A 12,815-nucleotide genomic window follows, 5' to 3' on the forward strand; every position below is an offset into this window, starting at 1 on the left:
AGGCGAGCAGCGGAGTTCTGGATGAGCTGGAGTGGACGGGTGGCGGGCGCAGGGAGGCCAGCCAGGAGGGAAGTGCAAACCAATATGAGGCCAGTTATAAATTAGAAAAAATCTAAATAAAGATCCAAATACTTTTATCGCTGTTGGCAAAGGCTTGTAGCTTGATGGTAGACCTTTTAGAGACGTCCTGCTTCCACATTCATCATATCTTCTTTTTATAAAACTTTGCATTTTATTGTTAAAAACAAAAGCAGCATATAAACAGATAGCTGTACACCACAATGCACTTCAACACTCGTGTCTTCGTCAGGTCGATAATGTTTACTATTTAAGAACAACCCCTATTTCACTGGTTGTCTACGAGGGCTTGAGAGGAGGCGAAATTGGGAGTGAGATATTGAGAATGAGACAAGTTGAGAGGATTTCTCTGGTTGCTTGCGAGGCTTGAGAGGGGGGCGAGATTTGAGAGTTTTAAGAGTGAGACGAGTTTGAGAGGGATGGCGAGATTGAGGGATGGATTTTGGGAATGGTGCTTAGTAACATTGAGGTTAGATACTGATAGCAGGACGAGATAGGGTAGACAAAGAGTTTTCCCTTCTTGACGGGTCAGGCAGCATCCTCTGGCTGCTGGGTGACGTAGAGAGGGAAACACGAGAAGAGCAAAGGATTAGATATAAACACTTTCCACCGGGTCAGGCAGCATCCTCTGACTGCTGGGCGACGTAAAAGTGAGAGAGAAAGAGCAAAGTTAGATACATAACATACAACAAATCTGACTCTCGCTCCCGACGGGTCAGGCAGCATCCTCTGGCTGCTGGGTGTTTAGTGGAGCAAGAGACAGGAAGGGGACGAACAGGACAAAAGGACAGATCCTTCGCAACTCAGTGCAGCATCCTCAGGCAGCTAAGCTGGCAGCTGGGTGGTGTGCTTAGGAAAAGTGTCTCGGGTCTGTTTAGGAGAGACGAAAACAAAGAAATCCCCCCGCCACCCGCTCGGCAGGTGGAGGCTCGGCCTACTGCATGAGGGGGCTGAAATGGTCCTGGACCTGAAATATAAGAGAGGAGATGGGACAGCAAGGTTGAGGCCTGAAAGGCTTATCGCATAAGCAGCAGAAGAATAGGATGTAGCCGGGGGTCCCCTCAGGCCGACGAGGAACAGCCGGGCGGCAGTGGTTGAGAAGAGAGGCCGGGGGAGTAAGACTCACTTTCCCCCCAAAAGAGGACCCCCGGTTCCCCGCAAGAACCACACCGTGGGATAGAAAAGAGATCGCTGAGCCGCACACATAGACACAAGCTATACAAAAAGAGAAAAGACAAGAGATGTTAGTGGACAACCTATGTCTATAAGCCGTCCGCACTGTGGAGAGGAAAAACAGCCCCTGCTGGGAGGAAACTTCTAGTGGGCCTGGCGGAGAGGGCACCCCCCACTCCGGGCAAGCTAACGAGTGCATGGTGAGCTGTGGCGATGTCTGCAGAGGATGATCTAATATAAAGTTCAACAACTGAAGAGGTCCAGCGCCCTATAGACTTAATCAAGTGTTGATTGATTCCTGCCCTGGCCGCGGAGGTAGCTGCTCCGATCCGCAATGAATAGGGGGAGAAATAGTTTGAAGAAAGCCCGATCCGTGACAAGAGGGTGGATAAACGGGATGAGAACCAGTGTCTTGTAACTATAGATCTGGAGCTGTCGATGAAGAGGGGATCCGACGGAAGACACAGAATTCTTGGCTTAATTGGTCAATTTTTGAAGATCTGATGTGGAGGATAAAGTGGTTTCCGGGGATTTGAGAGAGATCGGAGCTCTTGAGGCCTAGAGCTGGGAAGCTGGAAGTTGATGGAGTTGAGAATTCAGCACAGCGGAGAAATCCAAAGAAGGCAGTCAGGCACAGGTTTTCCATGATGATGTTGTCGAATGGGTTGAAGCATCCTTGCCGGAGAGCGGTGATGAGACAAAGGGGAAGGTCTGTTGAGATTGGTTGTCTTGATGGAGAGGAGGGGGGCAGGCTTTTCTCCATGCCTCTGAGCGTTAGGCGGATCTCTGGAACGGACGAGAGAGGAGAAGAGGAGACAGATTGAAGGCAAAATTGATTCTGAATGCCCGCTAGGTAGCATCTAATAGAGGAGGGGGCTAGACGTAGAGACAGCCTGAGGTGAGTGATGAAGGCGAGGAGGTGCTGTAGGTTGTAAGAGGTATGAGAGATCCGATTTTGCTCGCAAAAGTGAGTAAATGAAGACCAGGCAGTCGTGTAGTAGGAACGGGTAGGTGGGGCGAGAGCGTACTCCATGAATCCACATGCTGATTGAAGGAGGCTGGAGAGAGAGTTATTCAGTTGAATATTGTCTTGCTGAAGGGTGGTACGAGCCGAGGATTGGGGTCTGCTCCTGGGACCAGGTTGTGGAACTTCTGGATCTTGATGTAACTGTCTGTTTTTGAAGTTCTGATGAATAGGAGGAAGTTATTTCCGGGGACTTGAGTGAGGTCAAAGTGCCGCAGGCTGATGGCTGGGAAACTGGAGATTCCGATGAGATTGGTTGTCTTGATGGAGAGGAGAATGCGAGACTCTCAGGCAGACCTCCGGGATTGAAAGAAGCGGGGGGGGGGGAGGGGGGGACTGGAGGCGGAACGTGCTGGATACCTGAGAGATAATTCCCTGGGCCAGGTTAAGGGATAGCCTGAGGTCTGTGATAAAGGCAAGGAGGTGCTGAAGGTTATAGGTGGTGAGAGAGATCCGATTCTGGGCACAGAATGTGGTGAAGTAAGACCAGGCAGTAGAATAAGAAGAGCGAGTGGAAGGGACGAAGGCATTCTCCCTGAAGCTGTGGGCCGATTGGAGGAGGCCGGAGAGTGTGGAGTTTAGTGGAACACCAGCTGATTGAGAGGAACTTGCCGCAGGTTGGGGTCTGCTTCTGGGACCGGGCTGTGAAACTTGTGGACCATCACACAACCTCCACCATGTTTAACACTGGGCATGGTTAACCCTTTGCAGTCCATTTATTAATTGCGCGTCAGGCACGTCAGGTCTAATTAATTTTCACACGCGCAGTTAATTTTAGACGCGCAGTATTTTTTCTCCACAGTCAAATGAGTTTAAATGGCCCTGCATATCAACAAAGCACTCACTAGGCATCTCCAGCCCCGCCTCACCCTTTCGTTCGCTATAGCTTTCACCTATGTAAGAAATAAATAATAATAAAAATAATAGTCGTACATACCGATCAATCATCTCCTGATCACTCGTTTTATCACCAAACTCCTCAATAATGCGATCCAAGTCATTATTTTATTACTATAACATCTCAAAAAAGCTCTGCAAATGTCTGTGTTTTCAGTGCGCTGATTCAGTCAGCCAACTTGTTTACTTCAGACCGCCCCCGTTATCTGATGCCTGATACCATGTATGACTATTCATGAGATACGCCTTTTTTTTTTTCGACTTGTCTCGGCTCCTGTCGCTCCCACTCGGCAATTGAATGGTTTTCTCGGCTTTTTCTGGAGAAAAAACGACTAGACACCCGTTTATTGCGTTGCTATAATGATGTCGGACCCAGTCCGACAAAGGACCTGTGAGGAATAATTGCAATGTCGGACCCAGTCCGACAATGGACCGCAAAGGGTTAAGTGCCTTGATGAGGTTGGGGGCAAATGAGGAAGTGCAAATCCGGGATTAAGAAGGTTGCAGGAATGGCCTGATGCAGGGAAGCTGGAAAATTAATGTGACGGTGGAGTCTTAACATCTCAGAAAGCTGATAAGTTTGGCTTCATGACCAGGTCATTGAGGGGAGGGGTTTGGATTTGAAAAATCCAAACCCCTTGGATCATCGTACCACTATAAAGCATAATTTCTTATCTGACAGCAGTTGAAGTCAGTTTTGTCAAAAAGCTTTGATTTCTATAAAAGAGCACGTGTTATATTGTGTTTCACTAAAGACACCTCAATAAGGCCACCCTGGTGGTTGACATATGCCGCCACTGGTATGTTGTCCGTCTGACATGTGTTCCCTGCAGCACAGGGAGGAATGTTTATGTACAGCGGCCCGACCAGGATCCGCAGACTCCTCTGCCTTCCCAGACTGCCCCCCAACCCAAGTTGGAGGCGTCCGTCATCACCACTTGCCGGTTTAATACCACTCCCATCCGCACACCTCAGAGCAGGTGAGAGGTCGTCCTACACCAGCGCAGGGCTGCCGAGCACGTGTGAGACACTGTAAGCCGACAGTGTCTGTTGCGCTGTCGAAACAGGGAGAGGTGACTTTGAATAGCTACTACTCTGTCGTCCGACAAGTATGAGGGCATCGAACTGGAGTCCAGCCGGAGCCCTAAGTACGTTGTGCACTGCACCGGTGTAAGCCCACTCTTTGCGTCGTTGATGGTGAGGCCCAGCCTTGCCAGATGCTCTGTCAAAAGCCTGCTGTGTGGGCCACTGCACCCTCTCGGGACTGGGAACAGATCAACCAGTCGTCGAGATCAGAGTTCATTACTCTGATCCCCTGCAACCGCAAGTGGGCCAGGATAGCGTCTTTGCACTTTGAAAACGTGTGAGGAGCTAATGAGAGGCAGAACGGCAGCACAGAGAACTCATAAACACTTCCCTGAAAGGCGAAGTGGAGGTACTTCCTGTGCTCTGTATGAATGGGAACGTGAAAATACGCGTTCCGTAAGTCCACGGCCGGACTGACTGGAGAATGTGATGGTGAGTCAGCATCTGGAACCTCCTTTCTTTCAAGAACCCGTTGAGGAACCTCAGGTTTAGGATGTAGTGAAGGCCTCCATCCATCTTGGTCACCAGAAAATACCTTGAGTAGAACCCCTCTCTGTGGGAGGGGCTGGTTGCTCGCTGCTGCTGTGGCCTGTAGATGGCGCCTCAGGTCACCCAGCGGAGCCGTGGGAACAGGAACCGTCCTGGTTATAGACCCTCACTTGCGACAGCCACAGTTGTCTGCGAGCCACTATATGACTTGCCAGGCTCCGGCCCAGGGCTTGCCCTTGAAGACCGGAGATCTGGAGCAGTGTGCCTGAAATTCGGTAGCCACCAGCTGCGGAAGCGAGGCCTCTCGCAGTATGCCGTCCATGTAGGCCATCAGTATACCGGTCGTGTTTGCCAGGCGGGTTACCTGTGCCTCCGCTTACTGCAATAAGCACCACGTGCACCAAGTATGTACTGTGCTCCCTTACACCGAGCGCCAAGTGCAGCGAGTGTCAAGTATTCCATGGGCATAACCCGCACCGAGGGCGTTATGCGCACCGAGGCGCTAACACCATTCATACTGCACACCGTGGGTGCAGGGAGTACCGTTTGCACCGAGCGTCGGATGCACCGAGTGCCGCGTGCACTGTAACGATGACTTCACCCCTTTCCTAGTGCAGTTATGCAATGTCCCTCCTTCCTGACTTGTATCTAGCATTGATTTGTTCTGAGTATTTTAAATCCACCCCAGCTACTGAGTGGCAGCAAATTCCTAAATTTCTATTGGAGACTCCACAGACAGGGAAGTTTGCACAGGCTTGTGAGATTTAAAATTAGATTACAGTATAGGGAGGATTGTACAAGCTTGTGGGATTTAAAACAGTATTACAAATTGTGGCGAAATTTAAAAAAATTACCTTGACACACAAAACCCCCCAAAAGAATATGCCTGTGACCATAAGCATTTTGTTGTGGAAGACAGCAACGGAAAGTGTGCAAGTACTGTTGAGTTACAGCACATATTTTGACAGGAAAAACCGGCTAAGAATTTGGGAACTTACCGAAAACAATAATTTCATACAGCATATAAAAAGCCTTGGAAAAAAAAAAAAAAAAAAAAAAACGATTTCTGGATATCTACATAAAACTAAAAAACAGCTAAAAATAAACACTAAAAAAATTAAATTAGTAAACACCGAAAAAAAGAAGCCCTAATTATAAATGATATATCTTATTATTAGTAAGGTTGGTAGTTTACATACATCTCCACACATGCAGTAATATAGCGCTGACAAGCACTATTGTTCGGGTTTTAGCCAGAGAGACAGACAGACACCAGAGTTGCTCTTTTAACTCTTTTACTAAGCAAGTGAACGAACAATCAACCAGACAGCCAGCCATCCGGCCAAGCAGTTAAGTACCACTCCACACACTCTCGCTCACAGCTCCAGCTAGCTGCTCACCCCACAGATTAGCACTGTATAGACTCTCAAGGTGGCACATGCTAAAACACAAGCAAACAACAGAACTGTGCTAACAATCTCTGAATTACATGCAATAAAAAAATAAATGCAGTAACAAATAACAATTATAAACAGCGAAATAACAGTAACAATTTACCTTTTCCCCAAAGAGTGCAGTGTCCAGAGCTTCCTCTAGCAGGCAGCAGTAACAGGTCGGCCTTGCACTGCCCCCACCTTAGGGACGAATGTCCCATTATCCATGGTCCGTAACAAAGTCCAAGTCATTGTGGCGGCTAACGGGAACGCTGGACATGCTGCAGTGAGGGCTGAGGTGGCTGTGGATCGACTCAACTAGGATGTCCTAGGTCCCAATGTCTGACTCCCCAGGCGGTGGGTCTGGCAACGGTGCTGAGAGAGAGAAGTGCATTCCATGGCTTGGCTCCCCATGGCTCCTGGGGGAACCCAAGTCCATTCCGGAGTGGTAGGGTGGCAGGCGGTCGTGGTGGAGGATGACTACCCAACCCCTCACCCGGAACCTGACCCAGTAGGTCACCTTGGAGAGCCACTCCATCACAACACACTGACCCTCCCAGTGGCTGGCCAGTTTGGGGTAAAGTCCTTTCTTCGGCCGGAGTTGCTGGAGATACTATGGTCCAGCCGGTTGAGGGGTGTTGAACTCTGGTGGCCTGCCAAACGCAAGGTCCACCAGGGTAGGGAGATCTCTCCCCAACATGAGAGCTCCTGGAGAGCTGTTCGATAGGCCACAAGGACCAGAGGCAGGTGCTGGTCCCAGGAAGTCCACATGGCGAGCCTCTCCACCAGGCTGTCAATTTGTGGGTGGAGCGGCATCCAGGTTTTCTGAATGCCCAGTGCCCGACACACCTCCCTGAACACCTGTGCCTCGAAATTTTGCCCCGGGTCGCTGTGAAGCTCCCCCGGGGCCCCGACTCGACTGAGCATGCCGTCCAAGAGTGCCTCTGCACAGGTGGAAGTGCTCTGTTCTGGAATGGCATATGCCTCGGGCCACGCCTTCTTTGGCCGCCACAGACATTCGGGAGCATGGAGTCAATCACCCTTCCGCTGCATCCTCTCCTGCTCCCGCACTAGGTGCGGTCTTCTTCTAGAGTGCGCATCTGGCGGTCTGACTTCTGTTTCTTTGCCTCATGTCTCCACCTTGTCCCGCTTCAACACCAGTGTAGAGCTGACAAGCACTATAGTTTGGGTTTTAGCCAAGAGAGACAGGCAGACACCAGAGTTGCTCTTTTACCTCCTCCTGCTCCAACCCCTACACTCACTGCATCCCCTACTAACTCTCCTTCCTTCTCCACCTTCTCGCCCCTCTCAGACTCTGACCTCTCCTCCCTGCTCCAGGGTCACAAACCCACCACGTGTGCCCTGGACCCCCTCCCCACTCACCTCTTTCAAGCTGCTGCTCCTGCTCTACTTCCCTTCATCTCCTCCCTTCTCAACACCTCTCTCCTTTCTGGTCTCTTTCCCTCTGCCTTCAAAAAAGCCGCTATCACTCCCCTCCTCAAAAAACCTACCCTCGACCCCACCTTCCTCCAGAGCTACCGTCCTGTCTCCCTCCTACCCTTCCTCTCCAAAACCCTTGAGCAGACTGTACACCGCCAGCTCTCTGCTTTCCTGTCCAACCACTCTCTGCTCGACCCTCTCCAATCTGGCTTCCGCTCTGCTCACTCCACTGAAACCGCCCTCCTATCTGTCACCAACTCACTAAAGTCTGCCCGAGCTGCCTCTCTCTCCTCTGTCCTAATTCTCCTCGACCTCTCTGCTGCCTTTAACACTGTTGATCACTCTATTCTACTATCATCTCTTGCTGACCTGTGGATCTCTGGCACTGCTCTGGCCTGGTTCTCCTCCTACCTCTCTAACCGCACTTACCAGGTAACCTGGCGTGGAGCAACCTCCACACCTCGCCCTCTCTTAACAGGAGTCCCCCAAGGGTCAGTCTTGGGTCCTCTCCTGTTCTCTCTCTACACCCGCTCCCTGGGCCCCCTCATCGCATCCTATGGTTTCTCATACCATTTCTATGCTGATGATGCTCAGATTTTCCTCTCCTTCCCCACCTCTGACTCCACCATCCCCTCCCGTATCTCTACCTGTCTGTCTGCTATTTCCTCCTGGATGCACTTGCATCACCTCAAACTCAACCTCTCTAAATCTGACCTCCTTTTCTTTCCCTCCTCCTCCTCCCCCTCCTCTGATCTCTCTATCTCTGTTCCTCTGGAATCTACCACACTCTCTCCCTCTTCCTCCGCTAAGAACCTCGGAGTCACCCTGGACCCCTGCCTCTCTTATTCCCAGCACATCTCCACTCTGGCACGCACTTGCCGATTCTTCCTGAGCAACATCCGAAGAATCCGACCCTTCCTCACCAACTACGCCACCCAGCTCCTGGTCCAGGCCTTGATACTCTCCCGCCTAGACTACTGCAACTCCCTCCTGGCTGGCCTCCCTGCGTCCGCCACCCGTCTGCTCCAGCTCATCCAGAACTCTGCTGCCCGCCTGGTGTTCTCTCTGCCTCGCTTCTCCCATGCAACTCCACTACTCCGCTCACTCCACTGGCTCCCGATCACCGCTCGCACCCAGTTCAAGACTCTTGTACTATCCTACAGATGCCTTGACCAGACTGCACCCAGCTACCTCCAGACCCTCATCTCTCCCTACACCCCCACTCGACCTCTCCGCTCGGCCTGCACTAGAAGACTGGCTCTACCTCCTCTACGCTCCCCTGCCTCCAGAGCCTGCTCCTTCTCCACCCTCGCTCTGCAGTGGTGGAATGACCTTCCTACAGATGTCAGGACTGCCCAGTCCCTGACCACATTCCGGTGCCTCCTTAAGACTCACCTCTTCAGACAGCACCTGTAGAACTCCTCTGTTTTTCCCCTGGGACACTTTATCACCCTTCCTTAAATGCGCTTTACTTGCTCTTATCTGCCCCCTATTTTACTGCATTTAACCCTGTACTTCAGAGTACTGTAATCTGCCAAGTGTTTAATCTGTAGTATTTTGTATTTAATCATATCCTGATGTAACTATCACTGACACTGTTATCTGCTCCGTTATTGAATTGTATTTTGTCATATACTTGTACTTGCTTGAACCAAAGTCATTGTATTTATCTTGCTCTTAATTGTATTATTACTTGTACTGTGATACTTGAAATGTATTTGCTTAAGTCGCCCTGGATAAGGGTGTCTGCTAAGAAATAAATAATAATAATAATAATAATAATAATAATAATAATAATAATAATAATAATAACTGCCAACCAGCCATCCAGCCAGCCAGCCATCCAGCCAGCCAGCCAAGCAGTTAAGTGCCACTCCACACACTCTCACACAGCCCCAGCTATAATGCAATAACAAGACAACAGTCCCAGCATCCAAGCCTATTTACATTATTCTCCCAGGAATCCCCTGTGAGGTGCCTGCTAGAGTGCAGTGTCCTGAGATTCTTCTGGCACATAGTGGTAACAAGTCTGCACTGCTTGTTTCAGTATATTAAACAAAAAACAGGACCAAGTAAGTGGCCAATGAAATAATCATCAAATACTGCATAAATTATACTTTTATTTTTTTCCTCCAGCATGCCTAAATCATCAACGCCATCTCAGCTGTTTGCCATGCTCAAACAGTTAGTACTATTATTAGACAGATTGAGAACTGTGCAGATTAAAATAATAACAATAATAATAATAATAATAATAATAATAATAATAATAATAATAATAATAATAATGCTATGACTACTAAGACTACGACTACGACTGCTACTACTACAACTACTACTACTAATAATAATAATATGTTTTGCAGTTAGCAAATAGCAGAGTTTATGTATTTAGAAAGTATGCATTTACAGTATATGCTTTATGTAAATGCCTACCAGAGAATGTCTCTCAGCTCAACACCTGCAATTACCACAGCTTCAGAAGAGCACTGTTGATTTTATACCCTGCTCATGTGCCAACATTTCGTTTTCAATATATGGAATCATCTGCCCAATGAGACAAAGCTAATGGAAAAGTAGGCGGGGTTTACTATGAGGTCATAACAGGACTGAAGGGTGAAGCGAGTGAAACGCCTTGTGCTGGGTTTTCATAGAGGGATACACATAAGACGGGGACAGATCAGATTCGTGACAGGAAAGCTTTTGGTTAAGTCAAGTAACCAAAACAAAATGATTTTGTTCTTTCTTGAGGTTTGTGCGTTACTGATGTCGATCGGAGCTCGAGAGCACTAAACATGAAGATATTTTTTTAGGTTTTGATGCAATCGGATAGCTACTTCTGACTGCAGAAAAAAGTAGAAAAGTTTTTTTGTAGAGTGGAGAAAAACTAGTAAGAAACTTTGTCGCATGCTGCATATTAGTGCACAGTGAGGGATAGTAGTTTTATTTTAAATCGAGATCATCGTTAAAAAACTATCGTTTTTTTTTGTTTTTTTTGGTTTTTTTAACCAACACTGACTTACATCCAACAAGTTTAAGGAAACGAGAAAAAATAAGATCACACACTATCTTTGCTGGAACCGTATCTTTTTCGATTTGATTTCTATCTTTGTTGTTCCTGCCTTCTTGGATACATTATTACAAATGGCTTCTATGATGTACCTTACTGCGAAATGCATGCTAATCGCTCAACTTCTGATCCTGATGGCAAAAAGTAGCAGAGCCCTTGTGTGTCTGCCCTGTGATGAATCGAAATGCGAGGAGCCCAAGAACTGCCCCGGCAGTGTAGTTTTGGGTATCTGCGGTTGCTGTTCGGTTTGTGCCAAGCAGAAGAACGAGAGCTGCGGGGGAGTCTATGGACTGTACGGGACTTGTGATCGTGGTCTGCGGTGTGTTATCAGACCCCCACTGAACGGTGATTCCATTACGGAATATGAAGTTGGGGTTTGTGAAGGTATGCATCATAATCAAAGCATGTATTATATTATTTTTGTTATTAAATGCAAATGATAATGGGGCTATGTATTTATGAATGTTTATTCAGGCATAAATTACAAGCTTCAAACCAATGCCCAACATGATCAAATAAATATATAGTTTTGTGCGTAAAAAACGATGGAATCTTCCAACAAGATGAATGAAGGACAGTATGAGTTGTTACCAAATATTTAAATTATCATGATCTAGCATGAGATGTTAAAAGTTAGCTGAATGTCAATTATCTTTTTTTGGTTGTAGCCAAAGTTAAATTAGTTGAAAAATACTGTATGGTTTGTTTTTCTAAATGTTATGAGCCAGGTGTTAAAGCAATCTCGTAATCAGTACTGTGTATGGCAAAGATCCATGCCAATCAGCTTCCATAGTAGCAGGAGACTTTATAATGCATTTACTAGAGCAGTCCATTTCATTAAAATGTTACTTAATCAGTTTGCAGCATGTGGGGTTTCCGTTTATTTTGGGGTGTAACAGATTCCGTGCTGTTTTTGGATTTGGTGCCAGACAACCCTTTCCACTTTTTTTTTTGATAGGAATGTTTGCTATGCCGCTTGCTTGCGCATGAGCTCGTATATTTTACTTCAACGCCAAGGAGCTGCACGTCAAATTCCGGAGATCAGATGCTTGGTCCTTTTAAAATGTTTTCACGGAGTGGTGTTTCACATTTAGTTAATACATCGCTAATCTTAATATGTTAATGGCCTGTGGTTATCATAAACGAAGGGAGGTTTTTTAATTATATAAATATATATATATAATATTTTTTGTGGATTAGCTATATATTCGCAAATTGATGTGATTGTGTTACAACTGAAATACACTACTAAAACCATGTTCTATTAGATCTGCACGTCTGCATATAACTGCTCATGACGGTGAAACATTAGGCTATTCAATTACGGTACTGTGCTGTTCTTTTGCCCGTGTCTTACAAATGTACTACGGTACTGTATAGCAAGATTCACAAAAAAATAAAAACCCAGGTCCATGCTTTAGTAGACTGCAGCATAGTAACTAGTTACATACTCAAACATTATTCAAACCAGATGTTTCTGCCAAAGTTGTTTTAGCTTCTTATCACCAGTTTTATTCTAAAGGTATTCCAGATATGTTTGGTACATTGTTTCCTATTGTAAACCACATACTGATCGATTTTAATGAAAGCCATACGCATCTTCTTTTTTGCGTAGTAGACTTTCCCTACCTTAAAAACCGCGTCAGGAAAAACTTTTCTATGGTGGTGCATTGGTAGCCAGTAGGCGGCACCAATAAGACTAAAAAACGGATGAAAAGAGCGGATCTTAGACCAGATTCAAAGTGAAACAGAATGTATTTGCACATCACAATCACAAGTTAGCTTGGAATGTCTATATTCAAAATGAGGTTAGATAAACGCAAAACATGTCGTCTTATTACGATTACGTTTTAACCTGCACCACTTTCTTTTTGTTTTATAACGTTTTAGTTTTTTTCAAGGCTCTTACAATGATCCTAAAATGTTATTTAAACATGAAATCTGTAGTTTATTTAACAGAATGTTCCACACCACCTAGTCGAATTCTTGAAGGTTTTAGTTGTGATTACTCTGAAAATGACTCTGAAATTCTCTTTCATGTTATCCAGATACAATATACCTTGGCTATAAAATAGTTAATATAACATATGTACTGTACTTAAATACAATAACACAACACAATTTA

The 12,815-nt window shown here is 46.6% G+C and overlaps 1 protein-coding gene across 2 annotated transcripts in view; it reads left to right on the forward strand.

Moving 5' to 3' along the window:
- The first annotated feature begins 10,266 nt into the window (after window positions 1–10,266).
- The window catches only part of crim1 (cysteine rich transmembrane BMP regulator 1 (chordin-like)), a 285,572-nt gene continuing 283,023 nt past the window's right edge, over window positions 10,267–12,815 (forward strand). For both annotated transcript variants that reach the window (XM_059025390.1, XM_034017044.3), the window contains exon 1: window positions 10,267–11,074. In XM_059025390.1, the coding sequence (XP_058881373.1) occupies window positions 10,765–11,074 (310 nt within the window). In that variant the 5' untranslated portion in view covers window positions 10,267–10,764. The remainder of the gene's footprint in view (window positions 11,075–12,815) is intronic.

Source organism: Acipenser ruthenus, chromosome 6, assembly GCF_902713425.1.
Source record: "Acipenser ruthenus chromosome 6, fAciRut3.2 maternal haplotype, whole genome shotgun sequence".
NCBI classification, from domain to species: Eukaryota; Metazoa; Chordata; class Actinopteri; order Acipenseriformes; family Acipenseridae; genus Acipenser; species Acipenser ruthenus.